This window comes from Panthera tigris, chromosome D4 (genome assembly GCF_018350195.1).
Source record: "Panthera tigris isolate Pti1 chromosome D4, P.tigris_Pti1_mat1.1, whole genome shotgun sequence".
NCBI classification, from domain to species: domain Eukaryota; kingdom Metazoa; phylum Chordata; class Mammalia; order Carnivora; family Felidae; genus Panthera; species Panthera tigris.
In genome coordinates this window covers 6,067,082-6,088,707 of record NC_056672.1, presented here as the reverse complement: position 1 = coordinate 6,088,707, position 21,626 = coordinate 6,067,082, and the positions used below count along the sequence as shown (strand labels likewise).

The following is a 21,626-nucleotide window of genomic DNA, read 5'->3' as shown; positions in this document are numbered from 1 at the left end:
TCAGAGATAATTACTACATTTTACTTACATCTTTATATCTTTTTTATGGATATTTGCAAATACTCTTACATTTAATAGCACTTAGAATTTGAAAGTTAATTGAAGTTTATTTTTAAATACAAAGTGATATTACTATAAGTGACTGCTAATGTCATTTGTTGATGGGGGGCATATTTGATAAATCTGTGAGTTTAATAAATAGAGGATTATCTAAAACATTATACAAAGCTATCATACAGTTTTGTAATCTGCTTTTTTGATATATCATTATGTCATGAACTGTCTCACTTCAGCATGCCTCTGTAACTTGATTATAACTTCAGATGAGTGGATTTTTAAGTTGATCAATAAGTTTAAGACTTTTCATATTTTTCTCCAAAATTTTGACCTTAATTTACACATTACTTTGCAGTTTTGTTTTTTTTTTTCCACTTAGTATATTACAACTGTCCTTCCAGAGGAATATATATACTTCTGGCTTACTAAGTTTAGTATTTGTGTAATACTTCATAGTGTGGAAGTTTCTTATTTACTTTGTTAAACTCTTTTTGATGGATTTTTGGCAAGTACAGACAGTGCTACAGTAATTTTATACATATATCCTTTTTGTATTGGTACATTTATTTCTTTAGGGCAGTTTCCCCTATGTAGTATTGCCGGGTCAAAGAATATAGCTTTATTCTTTTTAATAAATGTTGCCAAATTATTTTTCACCAAAATTGTATCAGTTCCAGAGTTCCTCGTAAGTGTTCATAAGAATTTTGTTTTCCTGCATTTATGTCTAAATTAGATTGATGGAAAATGGTCTTGTTGGTTTCACTTGTTTCCTTGATAGTGAGGTTCAGCATCTTTTCATGTATGAATTGGCCCTTTGCAGTTATGTTTCTGCAGGTTGCCTGTGTTTGTCCAGTTTTCAAACCTAGAATATTCCATGTCTGTTTGCTTGTTCTCTTCACTCTAGCTCCAGTGCCGAAAGCATTTTCGGGACATGGTAGGCATTCACATATTAAACGAAGTAAATAATATCTGAACATTCTATTCTGAGCCATAGTAAAGGATCTCCTATCTAGGTGTAGGATTCTTAGATTTGGGATTCTTTTTTTTCTAGCCATGTAATACTGTTCCAGGGCCTTCTGGTTTCTAGTGTCACTGGTGAGAGAAGTCTAGTGCTAATCTATTCTCTGTCCTTTGTAGGCAACTGATCTTTTTCTCTGTATGATTTTTCTCTTTATGATTGAAATTCAGTTGTTTCTGCTTGTTACCTGTAGATATAGATCCTTTTTCATTAAACCATCTCCCTCTCTCCCCCCTGCTCACCCCCATATTAAACCTGAATCTTAGCTCTAGTATTTCTACAGCTAGGGAAGTTTTCTTCTATTACTTTCTAAAGAATAAATTAGAGTTTGTTCTTCAAGTCTCTTATCTTTCAATAATGATTTTTATCTCTTTATGTTTTGTGTCATGGAATTGTTTCCATTTGATCTTCTGGAATAAAAGGTTTAGCTTCCATAAAGGTTATTCTTTATTACTTGTTCTTTATGTTCTAATGGTATCTCCTGAAAGTCCTTAATTTTTTCTTATTATAATTTGCTTGCATTCTTGTCTCTCATCTGTGTGGCGCATTAGTAGGATCCATATATTTTAGCTGTTTCATTTGTTACTGAGCCTCCAGTAGAAATGGTACTTTTGTTGTGTTTCATTAGTTACCCACAGAGGTGAGGCTTTCATGTGGGTCTCTAAGAATGCAGACCAGCAGATAGATGGTCGCTAAAATGGCAGTTGGCAGAGGCAGACAAACTTATAAGCTCTTGTGCTCTGTTGAGGCTTAGGATGAGTCTCCTCTACTCTCAGGAGGTTTCTCTGAGTGGAAGGGCCCTAAGCTAAAAGCTTCTCCAGACCAGGAGGTGTGGGAGCAGTTCGATTCACCACTGCAGCCACTACTGTAAGCCTACTGAAGTCAGAGTTGCATGGACAGCCCTGTCAATGTCTATTTCCAGGAGCAGTCACATTCATTCAGCCTTTTTCAGAGGGGGTTCTGCTTTTTAAGTTACTTAGAGAACTTTGAAATCCTGGATCTTGGCCCAGTGCCTCGAGGAGTGGCAAAGCAAAACTTTCCCTTTGCTTGGTCCCTTACCACATATTCTATCCCATGAGAATTCAAGAGAGCTTGATGACTCAGATAGTCTCCACACTCATCCAGCACACGTTTTGGCAATTGTCTTCTGAGAAGAGGAGGAGAGATTAGGAATGTGGGCCCAGTTTTTCCATTTTAACAGAATCCGAAAGCTACCTTTTTAAAGTTCTTATTTATTTATTTTGAGAGAGAGCGCGAGTAGCGAGGGGTGGGAGCTTGGAGAGGATCCCAAGCAGGCTCCTTGCCATCAACACGGAGCCTGATGTGGGGCTCAAACTCATGAACTTGGAGATAATGACATGAGCTGAAACCAAGAGTTGGACGTTTAACTACCTGAGCCACTCAGGCGCCCCCGAAAGCTAACTTAAACCATATCTACCTGGTGTCCAATTTTTTGATTGCCTCTGCCTGCAAAAGAGGTTATTTTTAATTTTCATTTCTGACATTGTAGTGTAGACTGAAATACATGGAAAGAACCATTAGTCATATGGTACTAGTTGAGAAAGGCCACGGATGCTTTTGTGATCTGTTCAGTAAGGCATTCACTCTTTGCAAATAACCATATGTACTAAAGGATAATCTATCAAGGTGCATTTAAAAGTAATATTAAGAGGTGCCTGGGTGGTTCAGTTGGTTGAATATCCAACTCTTGATTTTAGCTCAGGTCATGATATCACAGTTCGTGGAATCAAGTTCTGCTTTGGGCTCCTTGCTGACATCATGGAGCCTGCTTGGGATTTTCTCTTTCTCTCTCTCTCTCTCTCTCTCTCTCTCTCTCTCTCTGCCCCTGCCCCACTTATACACACGTGTTCTCTCTCTCTCTCTCTCTCAAAATAAACTTAAAAATAATGTTAAGGAATTGTATACTGTCATACAATGGGTATTGAGTAAGTGAACTTTCTAGGTAACCAGACTTTGGATTCTGAAGCTTTAGTAATTTTGATGGTCCTTTTCCTTGAATGCATTATACATTTTATTAGCTTCTTACATGAAATGCATTGATTATAAATTAACTATTGAAGATTCAGAGTTATTATGGTAGCAAATTTGGGGGATATCTAGTGTGGGCTATGCACTGTTGTGTTTTATGTCTCTTAAAATCAATTCTTCATCACAGTGCACTAAAGGTAGATAATATTTTTTCCCATCATAAATCTGAACAAACTAGGAGAGATGAAGTAACCTGCCCAAGATTACAGAGGTACATCCTATATCTAAGATCATATTTCTGGTAATGGAATTCTAAGCCATGAGGCCTGGTTCTAGAGTTCTAGAGTCTTAATAATTTTGCTTTACTGCCTTTCACTATTAGCATGATTGTTTAATTCTACTAGCTATTGTGGAATGAAGCTGAATCTAGGAGATACTTTGAAACTTACTTTTATAAAATGTCATTGATAGAATGTGTAGGGAAGGATATGCAATTGTATGGTCTAGAGCAATACAACATAATTCTCTTTCTGCAAATTAAGTCAGGGCCAAAGCAGCCACCCTGTGTATTTTTCTTACTGCCTGACCTTCCCTACTCAAGTTTTGTCATCGTGCGCTCTCACTCATCAGTTAATACAACATTCTATTTCTGTGTCATCATCTCTACCATAGTCACCTCCTTATCAACTGGTACCTTGAAAAGAAATCTCACTGGCTTTTTCAATGGGCTGTGGGAAAGAAAATCCTTTACCATTTTAAGAATTGCTCTATAGTGATTTTTGGGAGAGTATTTTCTCTCTCAAAAGTAGAATACCATTTTTGTTGACATGGTACCTGGCCATAATTATCCCTCAGATTTTCCTCAGTTTTAGGCTATTGATAGATGGCCAGGTGTAGGGAGCATTGAAATCAATTTTAAGTACTGTCTCATCTTTGGGACTCTGACAGATAGGAGCACCAGTGTATTTAAGCATATGTGTAAATATTTCTATTGCAACTTAAAATAAGAAAAAACACTGGAGTCCTTTGAGTCTGCATTCCCATCCAGTCACCAAGATGGTGCTGAGTCCTGTCTTTAGTTTGCTGCCATGATTTTCTCTTTATTCCCATTGCCATGACCTTAGTACAGGTCTTTTTGTATCTTGTCTAGATTGCCTAGAGCTTAAAACTTCTAGCTATTCTTTTTTCTCCACTTAAAGTGCATCCTGATTATGTATAGCTACTTCCAAATCAAGGCTTTTATATTATTTTCAAACCGTTCAGTGGCTTCCCGTTGCATTCAAAATGTGTTCCAAACTGTTTAGCCTAGTACTCAGGATCTACTGTGATCTGGCCCCAGCCTGCCGTTCCAAACTGTTTTCCACTGCTACTTGCAGTGTTATTCCCCTTCATACCCAGCTCAATGGATGTATAGCGTGTATGTTAGGATGTATGTTAGTATGTAGTATGTATTATGTTAGTGTAACATGAGTTAGAATCTACTTATTTGTGAATAAGAGAAAAATAACTTAATTTAGAATTCCTTGTTTTATTTTGATTTCTTTTTCCCTTCCACCATGTTAATATATTGAGTACCCAAATAACAGCTGAAAGCACAGTATTCTGAGATAGAGCATATTGCCGAGGAGCACAGGCCTGCACGTAGTACCTACTTGCCTCATTTTTTCCTTTCATGCTGGTGTGACCAGACTCTGGTTTGGAAGTGATTGTGGTGCAGCTCTGCTGGATATCTTTGAAATTTGCTCTCAACTCCATAACTTGATATTCTTAGCCTTTCCTTAAACCACACTATTTTTGTTCGGATTATTATTCTTATGTAATATTTATTGAATCATTATCTCAGACCTTAGTGCTTTAAAACAACCATTTATTTACTTGTGTTCTGTGACTTGCTCTTTATTTAGTCAAGAAGTTCTCCTGGTTTCCCCTGGGGTCACTGATAGGCTACCACAGCACTTACCTGGCCGCTCTCTGGTGTCTAATGGTCCAAATGTTTCTGTCCCTATGTGGACTGGAAATGTCCACCTCGATTTCCTTTGTGATCTCTTATTCTCCAGGAGGCTACATGAAGCTTTTTATGTGATGGTGGAAGCTTTTCCAGAGAGCAAAAGTTTCTGCTACAAATCCAACCATCACTTTCTTTTTCCTAGATAGCTTTATTGAGGTACAGTTTACCTACAGTAAATGCGCATTTGAAGTGTACAATTTGATAAATTTTGAAACCATCACTAAATTAAGATATTGATCAGATCATCATTCCTACAAATTTCCTTGTACCTTTTTGTAACTCCCTCCTAATGCTGTGATCCACCTTCCTTCAACCCCTGATTTGCTCTGTAGAAAAGCCACATTGGTTTGACTGACCATTCATCTCTTGATGGGCATTTGAGTTGTTTTCAGTTTTTGACTATTACAGGCAACGCTCTTAGGAACATTCATGTATGTACAAATACCTTTATGGGCATGTATTTCCTTTTATCTTGGGTCAGTACTAAGTGGAATGGCTAAATAATGAAGTAGGTGAATGTTTAACTTTCTAAGGAAATGTCACACTTTTTTTGAAGTTGTACCGTTTTATGTTCTTACCAGCAGCGTGTATGAGAGTTCTCATTCCCCTTTGCCAACCTATGGTATGGTATGATTTTTTAGTTGTGGCCATTCTCACGGATGTGCATTATAAGTTTAATTTGTATCTCTCTAATGAAAAATGATATTGAACATCTCTTTATTGGCCTTGTATGCCTTCTTTGGTAAAGTGTGTATTCAGATCAATTGCTCATTTTATTGATTTGGTTCTTTGCTTTTTTTATTGTCAGAGTCCTAGAGTTCTTAATGCATTTTGGGTACACATCCTGTAGTACATATATACTGTATAAAGAATTTCTCTCTTAACAGTGTTTTTTGAATGAAGTACTTAATTTTGATGAAGTCCAGTTTATCAGTTTTGTATTTTATGCTTCATATCTTGCTTTTATATCTTCTTCTAGAGGTTTTATTATTTAGGTTTTAGATTTAAGTCTGTGATGTATTTTGAGTTAATTTTTGTACGTGGTGCAACATATGAATCCAAGTTGAATTTTTGCAGTTTGTTGAAAAGGTTCTTGCTTCTATACTACCTTTCTTTGCATCTTTTTCAAAAATAAGTTGCCCACATATATGTGTTTTTGTCTGTATTTGCTCCTATCCTGTGATGTGTTTATTTGCCTGCCCTTATATTAATTCAGCATCATTTTGATTACTTCAGGTTTGTAGTGATTTTTGAAGTCAGTGTTAATTTTCCAACTTTGTTCTTTGTTTTCAAAGTTGCTTTCACCATTGTAGGACCTTCTGTTTCCATATGAATTTTAGAATAACCTTGTCAGTTTTGATGAAAGTGCCTGCTGAGATTTTGATTGAGATTGCATTGAATCTGTGGACCCATTTGGACAGAGTTCTCGTCATAGCACTAGTGAGTCTTTTGACCTACAAACAAGATAAATCTCTTCATTTATTTAGATATTTTTAACTTCATTGTTTTGTTAGTGTACAGCTGTTTCACATCTTTGGTAGATTTTTTCTTGAGTATTTCATATTTTTGATCCTATTGAGAAAACATGTTAATTTTCTGGTTCTTTACATATATAGAAATGCAGTTGATTTTTGTATATTGATCTTGTGTATTCCAGTCATGTTCAACTTACTCTGGTTCATTTTTGGTACATTCCATCAGATTTTTCTACATAGATGATGATGTCAAAGGACAGTTTTCCCTTTTCCTTTCTAATTTAGATACCTTTTATTTCTTTTGCTTGCCTGATTTTACTGATTAGATTGTACATTACAGTGTTGAACAGAAGAAAAACATTCAGTCTTTCACTATTAAGAATGATATTACAGGTATTTTGCAGATCTCCTTTATCAAGTTGTGGAAGTTTTCCCTTTCTTGCTAATTTTCTGACAGTTTTTAATCAGGATGCTTTGTAGGATGTTTAATGCTTTTTTTTGCATTTGAGACTATTATTTTTCTTTTTTGGTTTATTAATATGGTAAAATACATTTGATGATTTTTTTCAATGTTAGATCAACCTTGCATTTCTGAATAAACCTCATTTACTTACGATGTATTTTCCTGATAATATATTGCTAGATTTAATGTGCTAAAATTTTGTTTAGAAGTTTTACATCTATGTTAATAAGAGGTGCTGGTCACTAGATTATTTTCTTATAATGTCTTTAGTTTTGGGATGAGGGTAATGCTGGCCTCATAAAATGAGATGAGAAGTGTCCCTCTTTGGTTTCCTAGAAGATTTTGTGTTGAATTGTTATTTCTTAAATATTTGGTAGAATTCACCAGTGATACCATCTGAGCCTAGAAAGGATTTTAGTTAAAATTTAAGTTTCTTGAAATCATAGTAGGCTTATGCAAGGTGCTTGTATTGGCAGTTTGTGTCTTTCTAGGAAGTTGTCTATTTGATAAAATAGACATACAGTTGTAAATTTTTTGTTACAGTTTTTCATTGTGCTCCATCATTATTTTAATATCTCTAGAATCTGTAGTGATGTCACCTCTCTCATTTCTGATAGTGGTTATCTTTTTTTTTCCCCCATGACCAATATGACTAGAGGTGTATAAGTGTTAATGATCTTATTTTTTCTTAATGTTTATTTCTTTTGAAAGAGAGCAAGTCGGGGGCGGGTGGAGAGAATGTTTAAGCAGGTTCTGCGCTGTCAGCAGAGAGCCCAAAGTGGGGCTCAGTCCCATGACTGTGAGATCATGACCTGAGACAAAATCAAGAGTCAGACGCTTAACTGACTGAGCCACCCAGGCACCCCTAATGATCTTATTTTTAAAAAACACCAAATTTGGTTTCATTGAGTTTATTTTTGTTTTCTATTTCATTGATTTCCACTCTGATCTCTATTATTTGCTTTTTTTTTTTTTAAGTTGAATTTCATTTGCTCATCTGTTTCTAGTTTAGGCAAAGGCTGATGTCACTGATTTGTGATTTTTCTTTTTTTCTAATACAGCTTTTTAAAGCTCTAAAATTTCCCCTTAAGTACTGTTATGGCAACATCCCATAAATTTTAGTATACTGTATTTTTTAAGTTTCCTTTTTTATGTCTTTGATCTATGAGTTATTTAGTTTCAAAATGTTAGAGAGTTTTCCAGAAATCTGTTACAAATTTCTAATTTAATTCTACTGAGGTCAAGGAACATCTGTTGTGCATATTTGATTTTTGCATATGGTAAAACCACAACATAGATTGGTCTTGTTCTTGTTGAAAATGGAGTTACTTTTTGAAGAAGTGTAACTGAAACAAATAAAATTTGGATTAAATAAATGCAGCTGCTTTTTCTGACTTCTACCCGTACCCTTGGGGACTCTGTTTACTTGTAGATTAGGCCACTTGAAGTTGTCCCACAGTTCACCAGTGCTCTTTCAGTTTTATTTTGGGTTTGTTTGTGTTTCATTTGGATAATCTTTACTGCTCTGCTTTTATGATCAGTGAATTTTTCTTGCAAGTTAGTCATATCCAGTATATTTTTAGCCTCATATTTTAGTTTTTATCTCACATATGGTTCCTGTATTCATATCCAGTATATTTTTAGTCTCATGTTTTATTTTTTATCTCTCAAATATGGTTTCTATATTCCCTAGCCATTTGAACGTGTGGAATATAGTTATAACTGTTTTGATGCCCCTCTACTAATTCTCACATTTAATTGAATTCTGGATCATTCTTGATTGGTTGTTTTTTCTTCTCATTGTGTCTCTTGTTTTTCTGCTGATCTGCATATGTGGTAATCTTTGATTGGATCGTCAGACTTTGATTTTTTACTTTGTTATGTGCTGGATATTTTTGTGGTCCTATAAATCAAGTTTTGGTCTGGGATGAAGTATTGATTACTTGGAGACAGTATATGTCCGTGTCTTATTTTATGCTTCGTAATGCGGGTTTTGAACAGTGCTCAGTCTAAAGGTAATTATCCCCTACTACTAAGGGAATACCTTCCTAGGATTGCCACAGGAATACCTGAGGACCACATCCCTGAGTGTTCTAGTCAATTCCCTGTGAATTACGAGTTCTTCGGTCTGTGAATTACGTTCTTCCCTGTGAATTATGAGTTCTTCAGTCTGTGAGACAGGCACTGTTCTCAGGACTGTTTGAGCACCATACACATTTTTTTTACTGACTAATCCTTTTGGTTGTGTTCTCTCCTACCTCGAGTAGTTTCCTCACATGCATGTGTGTGGTACTCTTGGATTTTGTCTGTGCACAGCTCTCTCCTGTCTGGTACTCTTCTGTATACATTGTTTGCCTTGTTCCTCTTGGGCTCTCAGCTTCATTCCTCAAGTCAGGGAGTCTGCCAGGCTCTGCCTTAGTCCCTCTTCTCACTGCTGTGCCCTGGAAACTTTCCCAAGGGAGTAAGCTGGGGCAATTACAGGACTCCTATCAGTTTTTCATCTCTCAGGGATCCCTGGCCTTCATTGCTTCATGTTGGTGTTTCAAAAACCATTCTTCTATTTTGTCCAGGTTTTTGTTTTGTTTTCAGATGAGAGCATAAATTGGCTTCAGTTTAAACCATCCTGGTTGGAAGCAGAAATTTTTTTTTTTTAATTAGTGCTCTGTTATAAAAGTGTAGTAGTAAGTATGTATTAGGGATAATTTTTGATGACTTCATGTCAAAAGAGTCGTCACCGATTTTTGAGTGTGTGTGATTGATATATATAGCTGTTTTTAATCATTTCCCATTTAAATAGATTCATGTATCTGAATGTATAGAGTCTGAAAGATTATACAGAAATGTTAGGTAATTATTCTTTGTGGTAGGATTTGGGTGATTAATTATATGTATTTGAACATGTACAATTAATCTAAAAACAGTAAACAATGTTTACAAACCAGTGTAAAGAATTGAAAAGTGCTACTCTGTTAGTTCAGCCTTATTTGAACCCTAACATGACAGATGTTGGGATAGAAGATACATCTCTAAAATCATCAAATCCTTATCTCTTAATTATCATAGAAATCTTTGTGATGCATCATTGGAGCTAGATGCATGAATCTGTCCTATTCTTCATGATAAAAATGGTATGTCCTAAGGAGGAATTGCACAATGACTTGAATTCTGAAGCATGTGGTGAATTCATGTCCAATAGAGGCATTGGATAGTAGAGGAAGGTATTGGAATTGCTTCCTGCAGGTGAAGCATTAGTTGCATCTAACAGTTGATTTGTATCATGATGCAGTTGGATTTAAAATATAAAATTACTTTTATTTATGTCATGCAGTCATAAAATAATTTTAAAAAATTTTTTTTTTTTAATTTTTTTTTTTCAACGTTTTTTTATTTATTTTTGGGACAGAGAGAGACAGAGCATGAACGGGGGAGGGGCAGAGAGAGAGGGAGACACAGAATCGGAAACAGGCTCCAGGCTCCGAGCCATCAGCCCAGAGCCTGACGCGGGGCTCGAACTCACGGACCGCGAGATCGTGACCTGGCTGAAGTCGGACGCTTAACCGACTGCGCCACCCAGGCGCCCCTAAAATATTTTTAATTGTAAGTAGCAAGGGGAAATTTCCCAAATGCCCAACAAAGCAATGACAGACAAAGCAAAATACAAACAAGCAATTAATAATGGTGATGGCATCAACCACACTGCCACCTCCAGATTTCACACTCTTCTCTTAAACTGTGGAATTATCTGAGGTTGTTTGCAGAGCTTTTTAAATCTCCATTTACAGTTTGCAATTGAAAAAAGAAGATGATACTTCTCTGACTGAATGTTCATACTGACTGAATTTTTGATGCATTGTTAATATCCTTTGCAATTGTTTCCAGTTCTTTTAAGTGGTGTTATTAGAGACAAGTCTGTTCCATTCTCCACTTAAGTAGTGACTTTCTTTTATCCTCTTGATAGCCTTTATTCTTATGTATCTGTGACCCTTATTCCTGGGTATACTAAAGAAAGAGACTTGAGGACTTGCCATTCAAGTTGCCTACAAAAATTGTTTGGCCTCTGTAATGACAACCACAGAATCCAGTAGTGTGCCTTGGAGAAAGAAGAAAAAAAAAAAGATATGGGATGATACCAGGAAAGAGAACTCCGAGTTTCTTTATTTTGTCTTTTCATTTTCTTAGAAAAAATTAGTTCGCGCACTGTGTGTGTGTGTGTGTGTGTGTGTGTGTGTGTGTGTGAGAGAGAGAGAGAGAGACAGAGACAGAGACAGAGACAGAGACAGAGAGAAAGAAACGTGTGCGTGTGTGAGAGTGAAAGAGAATGTGTATCCGTACTGTAAGTAGATATTGGGACTGTTGCCTATAGATTAAGCAGTTGTAGTATGCTCATTGGCAGTATTTTGAAGGTGGGAAGAGAAAGGCCATCATAATACTGCATAATAACAGATTGGGTATAGTTTACAATGAAGATGCTACTTTTTAAGGATGATCATTTATTACCAGAACTTTTTAGATTGTTCAAAGGCAGAACTTGTTCAAAGGAAGACTGTTAAAGAAAAGGTCAGTGAGATCTGGAACTATATAGCATTTAATATACAGGCGAAGCTAAGATTGATACAGAATACTAGAAGAGTAAATCAAGCCATTTATAATTTCATCTAGTATATCACATGTATAAAATTTTCTAAATGCTGTTGCAAATGATGCTATATTTTCCCTGGCATTATAGTCTCCTAAGCACTTGTTAAAATTCCAAGTATATTATTAGCATTTGATATTCTGAAATGTTGAACTTCTGACCTTGAGTGACTGATACTCCAGACAGCATTTGCATGTTATTCATCTCAGTGCTAGACCCAAATTATTTTACTTTTCTAGCCCATATAAGGTAGTAGTAGAGCTTCCAAATTTTAAAGAATTACTGATCTGTGTGGGGGTTATGATGTCTGATGTAGTTTGATTTGAATCTGTTTTCCTTTGATCCCATATTCTGCACATTTGAAGAATGTAAAATTGCCCATGAGGAACTAGGATGATCTCAGCCTCTTTTCTTTTGTGTCCCAATATATTGAACTCTAGAGTTTTGGTATATATTATGAAATAGGAAAGTTCATAGCTTAAAAATAAAACAGAACACATTGCTGAAGAAATTGTTTTTCCTCTGGTGTTCCTTTAAGTGAAGAACAGAAGCAAGTACTGGAAAAAAATTTGAAAACTTGGATAATTTTTTTTTTCAGTTTTCTTTGTTCTACTTTGGGTAAAAGCCCACCTGCTTCTAAAATGATAAAGAGTTCAATATTGGGGCGCCTGGGTGGTTGAGTCAGTTAAGCATCCAACTTCAGCTCAGGTCATGATCTCACCATTCGTGAGTTCAAGCCTCGCATTGGGCTCTGTGCTAATGGCTCAGAGCCTGGAGCCTGCTTCGGATTCTGTGTCTCCCTCTCTCTCTGCTCCTCCCCCACTCATGCTGTGTCTCTCTCTCGCTGTCTCTCCTTCAAAGATAAATAAAAAATATATATATATAAAAAAAAAAGTTCAGTATTAGCATGTAGTAGTTGGGTCCAAGCAGTTGCCACTTTTCTCAGGCCTGAAAATGTTTGGTTAGAAACGGTATATTTGTACACTTAAATGTGTAGTGGTTGTTTGAGCTTCACAATTCACAGATGTGTGCCATAATCAGACAATGTTTTAATACAATTTATATTTTAATACCGTTTTCTTAACTTAGAAAAATTAACTGATCTTCAAATTTGGAAACTGAAGATTTGCTCTGTTTTTCTTCTGTGTCTTGGTATATTTTATAGCAAATCAGAAGCCAGTCGATTGATTTTGAAATAGGTAAATATGTCATTTTGAAGTTATGTTGTGTAAACTTTGAGTTGAGTGAAGGATTTTCTACTGTTATTTGGTGACATTGTTGCTTTAAAAATTAGAAAAATTAGTTGCCATGTTGCTGAGTTCAAAAAGGTCTGTATATGTTGCAAAATAATCATCTGCTATTGAATAGTATAATTTAATTTTAGAGTATTAATGTCTGCAACATAGTATGAACTGTTGATTTCAGTGACATCTATGAAATATTAAAATATAAAAACTCTTCATGGGTTACGTTAAACAAGATGGGTTGTATTAAAGTCTTTTTGTTTTAATTGGATAGTTAGACTATAGCTCTTCAGAAGAGGGTTCCCAAGAGTGAAGTGTTTTCAAAGTAAGAATATATAAAAATGAAATATAAGGTTTTAGTCATAGCCTTACCCTTTAATTCATGGCAAATAAAATTTATCTTTCAGACTGCATATGGCTACATCTTGTTTTTTCATATTACATCTACAAGAGGGGACAAGTACCTTTATGAACCAGTGTATCCCAAGTAAGTTTGTTGTCTTTCATTCTTTTAACAATTGACTTGCATACTTTATATTCATAAAAAACATCCCAGTTTTGCATTGTCTGAAGTGAATAAAATAAAGCCAAGTCAGTATTTTAAAAATAGTATGTCAAAAATTGCCAGGTCTCCTCTAACTATCATTACTTGAATAAAGAATTCTGTAACTAAGTAATTAGTTACTTGGGAATCTTGGGTGAATGTACTGTATCTCTTCTTGGACATTCAGGATCACTACTAATATAGTCTAGCATTCTCCAGGCCTTGTTAGGGGGAGCTAAAACATCAGGAGGGAAAGAAATGAAATGTCAATATAAGTTACTGACACTTACTCCTGTAGTGTTTTATACCTGCAGAGAAAAAAAGTGTACCCCAAGCAGGGGTTACCTCTTGGTTAGAACTTGATCTTTAAGCCATGTTGTTGTGTATGTTTTGCATTTTTTTTCCTTAAAATTTTTGCTTTACTTTTGAAATAAAAGAACATTTTATTGAAAGAACTTTTGAAATAAAAGAACATCCTAATTTTAAAGCAAAAGATCAAACCATTAAAGCTGGATGAATATATAAGTGAATACTTACCACACTTCTAGATGGTAGGAGATGGCCAGAATTTATTAGGTATATAAGAAATTAGACAGAAAATACATTTTAATATATGAAAGTTTAAATTTCTCAAAATTAACAGGAAAAAAAGAACAGCGTTAAAAGTAACAAACTGGAGGAAGTTTTTTCAGTAAATAGGGCCGAGGCTTTCTATCTTTATATTTTCATAAAATATTATAGTTTATGTAATTTTATGTATAAAATGTATCTTATATTTTAAGGAGACAAATTGCTAAGAAACCCAAAGATTTCAAAAGATAAATAGGTAAAAGTAATAAGAGGAAATATAACTAACAAACACAAAAGAAACTTGTGTTAATTAGTAGCTCAAACTAAATACTAGTAACTCAAAACATTAAAAACAAATCTTTTAGAAACATACAGTTTTCATATGTAAAGATAGTTTTTGGTTTTTTAAAAATTACTGCTCTGCCAGTAGAGGAATAGTAAAATGTGTTCTTAGAAGCTTCTGATAGTAGATCTACGCAAAAGTGTGATAATAGAGAGTTTTGGTGTGGAAGGTAACTGTGGTACATTCTTCTCAAATAATATATAATCATTAAATGTAATATTTCAAAACATTTATAAACTTGGGAACCTGATCATATTACGCTGAGTAGAGAAACGAGTCACATAAAATTATACATGTAATGTGACTGCAACTTTGCAAAACAAAACAAAAGTTATCTTAAAAAAAGCTAGAGCAATATATGTGTATAGTAATTGCTCCTAAATGGTAGAACTTTAGTGAGTTTTCAGCTTCTTTCAGCTTTTGAATTTTCCAAGAGTTTTGATTTACGTACAGTATATTCATTATGGTTTAAAAGTGTCAATGTATTTGAAAAATGTATAAACAAGGCAAAATTTTATTTAAAAAATTGTGTTATGAAAGTTGGTCAATACTGGTTAAAATTCTTGAGAATACGCTTTGGGAGAGGGAAATGTAGGCCATGTAGAATGTAACTCAGATCCCTTTAGCATAGATTTTAAGGAACTATCTATGTTTCTGATTCCATAAGCCATCTATTTTTGTACTATAGTGTTAGTTGAGGTGTAAGTTGACTTTTGGAAATCTTTTGTAAAGTACAGAAATTCTTTAAATGATGGAATTTAATTTGATTTTTTCAATAAAAAATTTTAATGCAAAAACTCTTTTGGTATATAAGTTGTACTCCTGTTTAACGTGTTATGGATATTTTGATAGGATGTATTTAGAAATTTTAAATGCAGTTTTATGGGTAATATAAAACTTACTTTTTCATTCTAAGTGATAATTCTGTGAGCCTTTTGAAGAACTGTTGTAATTAGTGTCTTTAATTTCATTTACTTGTGCATTTTGAACTAGCGCATTTAAACCCATTTTCTTGCTTGATGTAGAGACATGCTCCTATAATTACTTGATTTATACTAGTATAGATGGGCAGGGTAGGGAGATAACATCTGTCGACACAATGAAAAATACCATTTCCATTATTTCAAGTCACTACCACGATTTCATATGTTTACAGTGATTTGGAATAGTGTTTTGAGGCTCCCTTTTGGTGTTGCAGAGAATTTAAAAAGAGTTGCTTACCTTCTGATTTTAAGACTGTAGAGGACGCCCCTTAACTGAGTAGTAGTTCTGATAGTGCGTGAACTTTGCTGCATTTGACAGTATATAGGCTAGAGGACTAAACAAAATACATTGTGTGTTTTAAAAGTGTGGGCTTTCTTCCACTGTCTTGACGATCACGGGTTTCACTCTGTGGCTCGGGAAAGCGTGTCCTGCCCTAGTGGCATGAGGAGTGCATTGCCTTCGTCAAAGGGCGAGGTGTTGGCGTCCTGTAGACCTGGCATTGGGCGTCCACTCCTTCTCTTTTCAGCTGTGCAGCTTCTGTCAAATTACTTAATACCTCCCAAACCGGAGTTTCCTCATCTGTACAGTGAGACAACCGTAGTGATTATTTCAGAGGATTACATGAGATCATGTGTATTAAGTGCTCACGTAACTGCCTAGTTTGTGGGAAAATTAATAAAGGACAGCTGCTGCTGTTAATACTATTTTTAAATACTTTTTCCTTCACCAAATTTTTACTGTGTTTCTAATATTTTAAGTGATTCTGTCCGAATAAATATATAAAAAGTGATTTAATGTGTAAATCATATTTTATATGTATATGTTAAGTGATTTTTAGTTTTTTAATATTTGACTTGATAATGTACTTGTTTCCCAGTTTAACTTCTAGTAATTGCTATATAAAATCCAACAAAATATCTTATAGGGAAACAGTTTTGCAGAACAAATTAGAATCTCTTTGTATATTTTAGTGCCAGGCTACTGTACCCTGGTTAGTTTCTTAGATTTCCTGTAGAACCTATTTATAAAATGGGAATAAGAATATTTGTTTCTTCAGTTTGTTTGGAGGAATATAGGAGTTCATGTTTTTAAAACTTGGAAAGTGATTCATACATGGATTTGAGGAGAGTTTAAAAAAAATGTTTAGTTTTGACAGTGTATCATCATCGCCATCTGTGCCATTGTAAGCTCTGTCAAGACAGTATTCGAAGCACTTTTTCTAACTAATTTAATCCTTGTAACAACCCTGTTGAGGTAGTTAGGTACAGTTACCGCAGCACAGAGAGGCTAAGTAACTGACCAGTCGATAGTCACTAGTAAGTGGCATGGCCATGATTCAGACGTAAGTGTTTAGCTTACAGGGTATTACTCTTTTTTTTTTTTTTTTTTTTTTTTTTTAGTTTATTTATTGACACTGTTGGGGGAGGGCAGAGATAAACCCAAGCAGGCTCTGCACTGTCAGTGTGGAGCCCAACGCGGGGCTCAAATCCACAAATGCATGAGATTATGACCTGAGCCAAAAATGAAGTCAGATGCTGGACCGACTGAGCCACCCAGGTGCCCCAATTGTGTATAACTCTTAACGACCAATACTTTACTGCCTCAACCTTATTTATGCCCATCTAGTCATCTGTTAGTTTGGGGTTTATTTGAGGAGTAGGGAGTCAAAAATAGGACAAAGGATCTGGAGTGGTTTATATGTAATAGTTCTTAAGAATAGAGGCAGTGTAATTGAGGCCAGTAGTTGTATTCTGTTCGGTTATGGAAACACTGTTATCCCTTGTTTCTCTTCTGTAAATTTTATGAGTTCATCACATGAGTTTTTCTAGAGTATCTCCGCTTCTCTGTATTGTGTGACAGCATCTTGACCTTAGACTGCATGTCTTTTTCCATTATGCTCCAACTGAGAACAGGTCAGATATCCCCATCATCTTTTGTAGTTTCCACCTAGTGTGTCCAGCATCCTTCCTGTCGATGTTGGGAGTCCCACTTTCAACAGTGGTGGCATCCTTATCAAATGACTCTTTATCCTCAGAGGTCATTTATTTCTTTGATTAATAAGTTTCACCTCTTATATCTTTTGTGCCTTTGTACATTTCATTCTGTATTAAAATGTCCTTTCATGTGAGCTATACAGACCAGTGGATGGACTTGTCCACTAAAGGTCATCTTGGCTTTTTCTTTCATGTCTTGGAACTGGCACTGAAAGTAATGGAAGAAACTGTGCCAGGGAGAAATCAGAAATAACTTGTGTTTCGCTGGAGTCAATGTGTTCACTTGTTTATGTTTAAATATGAGTTTAGTAGATCTTAAAACTGTGAATCGTATTTAATTTTATCATAATGAAAATCATTTAAATATGTCATCATAATGTATACTTTGTTGAGAGTAGAGATTTTTTTCTTTTATTCTTTCTACTCTGTCAACCTTTTTTGTCAGAGACCAGCCTTCCTGAGGACAAAGTTTTATTTAAAAAAAAAAAATATATATATATTCTAAAATTCAGTAAATTTAATTATATTTTTTTTTAATTTTTTTTTTTAACGTTTATTTATTTTTGAGACAGAGACAGAGCATGAACGGGGGAGGGTCAGAGAGAGGGAGACACAGAATCTGAATCAGGCTCCAGGCTCTGAGCTGTCAGCACAGAGCCCGATGCGGGGCTCGAACCCATGGACCGCGAGATCATGACCTGAGCCGAAGTCGGCCGCTTAACCGACTGAGCCACCCAGGCGCCCCAGTAAATTTAATTATATTAAAGATATACAGATTATCTTCACCGGAAAAAACCTCCAAAACAACTATTAAAACTCAACCTCTCGTTTCCTTTTCCTCACCCCCAACATAGTTTATCAGATTTTAGACTTTTTACCAGCTGACTTAAAGAAGTAGTGTCAGGTGGGAAGCAAGTAGGGAATAGCTCTTTAAAGTTCTCATTTTCTTTCTTTTAAAAAAAATTTTTTTTAAGTATTTTTGAGAGCGTGAGCGGGGGAGGGGCAGAGAGAGAGAGAGGGAGACACAGAATTCGAAGGGGGCTCCAGGCTCCAAGCTGTCAGCACAGAGACCCATGTGGGGCTCGAACTCATGAACTCTGAGCTCAGGACCTGAGCCAAAGTCGGATGCTTAACTGACCGAGCCATCCAGGTGCCCTGAGGTTCGCATTTTCTAATTTAAACATGACCTGCTCTTTCAAAAATCCTGTAACATTTAAGGGACAGAAATTTTACTGAAATTACATCACATTTAGAAGAGAAAAGGTCTGGATTACAGATGTGAAAGTTTCCCCCAACATTTTACTAATAAAATTTTAGTGTTTTCTGGAAAATAAACGTTATCTGCTTTTTTCCCTTAAGGTTTTATAGAATTAGAGTATTCTTTCTAACAGTGTACCTTGTTCTAAATTAATTTTATAAACTTGAAAAGTATGTTAGTTATCCTAATATTTTTTATTCCCTTTGATCTTCTCAAAATATTACATGTGTCATTTGATTTCAGTATGTATATATTCTGTAAATGTACATATGTATTGAACTTTATATATTTTATGTGTTAGCTTACATCATAACTGCATGAACACTTATAACATTGATGGCGATGTAACTGTATAAATTCTGGGCACTGAAAACTACTCCCCTGTTGGCCACACCTACCTTTAGTCCACTGAAATCCCAATTCCTATGTAATGTCTGTTCATTCGCTATTTTCTTGGTGCGCCTCCCTGACTATGTGTTTTACTTATCAAAACTGGATCACCTCGTTTAGAAGCTCAAGTCAAACATAATATCATATAAAGCTTTTCTCTCAACTCTCCTGTCCTCCCTCATACCCAAGAAATAGCTGATCCCTCATGTACAGTCCCATCATGCTTAAAAAAAAAAAACAAAAAACAATGAAAAGTGAAATTGTGAACCTTGTCTGCTTCTTTTTAGTTTCCATTCCCAGTTTACCCTGCAGTTATAGCTTTATATCTCCCGAGTAAATAAATACCTGGGAGTAGAATTGCTGTGTCGTATCACATGTCTGTTGATTTTAGATCAGATGATGGAAACTGTGCAACATTATCGAGTGTCTGAGTTTTCTTTTCCTTAAGGAATGTTGAGATTTTGTGTTTTGAGTGGCTGTTAAATTGTAGATCGCCTTGAACTTTTTGAAGTCTGTTTGTATGATTTTAGGGTGGGTTCAACCTTTACTGTAGGCTAGCTGAGCCCTTCTGAGCTCTCTGTTGAATGATCTGGTCCTAAACAAGGTGTATTCTCCCTGGGTGGTCAGAACTGGAATGTCTCCCAGCCCTGTATGAACTTTACAGCTTAAAACCCTGCCAGTTATTCTTTGGCGGGCATTGTGGGGTCTCACCGTATATGTACACACAGCTTAGTATTCATGCAGACTCCAGGGGAACCTGGAAGGTTTCTAGAGCTCTTTCTCTGTATCTTCTGCCTCTGATACTCCTCCACAAATGGTCACTTATAGTTTCCTGAACTTTAATCTTTTTTTCCTCAACGTACTGAGAGTGCCAAACTATGTTTGGGTTCTCCCGTCCTACATGGTAGTCTGAAAAGTGACTTCTATCAGAAAACTTTGTTTTTCTTCAGTCAGGATCACAGTCCTGTGCTGCCCATTCACAAGTGTCTGACTATAGTTGTTGCATAAATTTTGGCCAGGGTTTTGTTGTTTCTGGAGGGTTACTTTGGTACTAGTTACTCTATTGGTATAATAATAAACTGGCCGCCTGTGTGCCCATCAGTCAGCTTGAACAGTTTTCCATCTTTTTTCACTGGAGTGTGTTTTAGCATATCCAAGATAATCATTATTTCACCCAGAAATACTTTCATTGTTGATACTCTAGTAAACAATTGTGTTGACTACAAATGATCAAATACGAGGCATGGAGTTTGAGGAAAGAAACCTTTCTGGGCCTTTCTGTAACTAATTGGAGAACCAAAGCCTCTTGGTGCCAGAATTCACCACCTAGAATTGCCAGAAGTCCCTAGATTAAGCATAGCACATTCCAGAATCATTTTAAGATTCAAAAAATCTGAGTTGCTAAGGAAGTAGGTCTTACAAGTTCTCATCATAAATTGATGGTTGTTAACTAATGTTGTGGTAATCATTTTATAATATATATATGTATATATATATATATATATATAAAAAATCATGTTTTATCGCTTAATATCATAGTGTTCTATGCCAGTTATACCTTACTAAAATCAGAGGAAAAAAGATTTGAAAATCTGGAATGAGATCTTCATTATCATTATCAAACATTTATTATATGCCTCCTATTTGTATAGGGTGCTAAGCAGGGATAAGCTAGCTGCTCATGAAGAGAGAACTGTTTAAAGGTAATGGTGATAAAAAGCAGATGCCAAGTGAACGAATGATTCCCCAAAGTGGTACTAGCAGCTAGGGGAATGTGCTAGGTTGTCAGGGGAAGTTTTGCTTGCAGGACTCGAGCTATACTTGTGAGGAAAGCCCAGACTTAGGTTAGTTACCTTGACAGGAGAAATAGTGCATGATCAGCTGTACTCCTGAAGTTCCTGTCCATCCTGTCCACCTCCCAGATCCATTCGGTTATCTACCACATTAGTATTTTCTTCAGCTGGCCTTGAATGTATTTGAGATCTCCTACACAGCAGAGGCTGTTGCAATAAATGCCTGCTGAATTTAATTGTGTGGTGGCAGTTTTCTGTGTCACCTTGTTTAGCCCTCCAAAGCACAGTTGACATAAATTAGAGGCAATTTTTTTTCTTTTACGACATCCTTTGTAATTTTTATGACCTATTTCTGAGTACTGTAGTTTGAGTTTTGATTTTTGTCAGTTTGATGGGAATCTGCTTCCTCAAGGCTGTGGGAAGTTTGATTAATAGTTGACCTACCCTATGGAAGTTTTATTGCCCCGTGGGGGCTGCTTGTTGACAAGAATGCCTTACATTCATTAGAATGGAGAGCTGAGAAACTGTACTTTTAATTAATGAAAAATATGTTAGTAAAACAAAACTCTGGAATGGGCTTGATTTCATTTTTCCTACTTTTTTTAATGATACTGGACTTGATGTTACTACTTGAGGTAAAGATACAGCAGTTTGGAGATGTAGAGAAGAGAATCCATTTTAAATTAGAGATACCTGGGTTGTATCTAGTCTCCTTTTCACAGTCACTTTGGAAAAGCTGCTTTTCAAGTCCCTTTTTATGCTTTTGTGTGTATAAAATGAGAAAAACAAGTGAGCGTGTTCTTAATAAGTTGCGGTTGTTATTGTTATCTAGGCTTCTGAATTATTAAACATAATCTGCC

The 21,626-nt window shown here is 35.6% G+C and overlaps 1 protein-coding gene across 6 annotated transcripts in view; it reads left to right on the top strand.

Annotated features, from left to right (window-relative positions):
- The window catches only part of RIC1 (RIC1 homolog, RAB6A GEF complex partner 1), a 142,665-nt gene that overhangs the window by 57,126 nt on the left and 63,913 nt on the right, over positions 1-21,626 (top strand). For all 6 annotated transcript variants that reach the window (XR_006210584.1, XM_042964517.1, XM_042964516.1 and 3 more), the window contains exon 3: positions 13,298-13,377. Coding sequence is in view for 5 of the 6 variants with exons in the window: in XM_042964517.1 (XP_042820451.1) it covers positions 13,298-13,377 (80 nt within the window). In the remaining variant the exon portion in view is untranslated. The remainder of the gene's footprint in view (positions 1-13,297; positions 13,378-21,626) is intronic.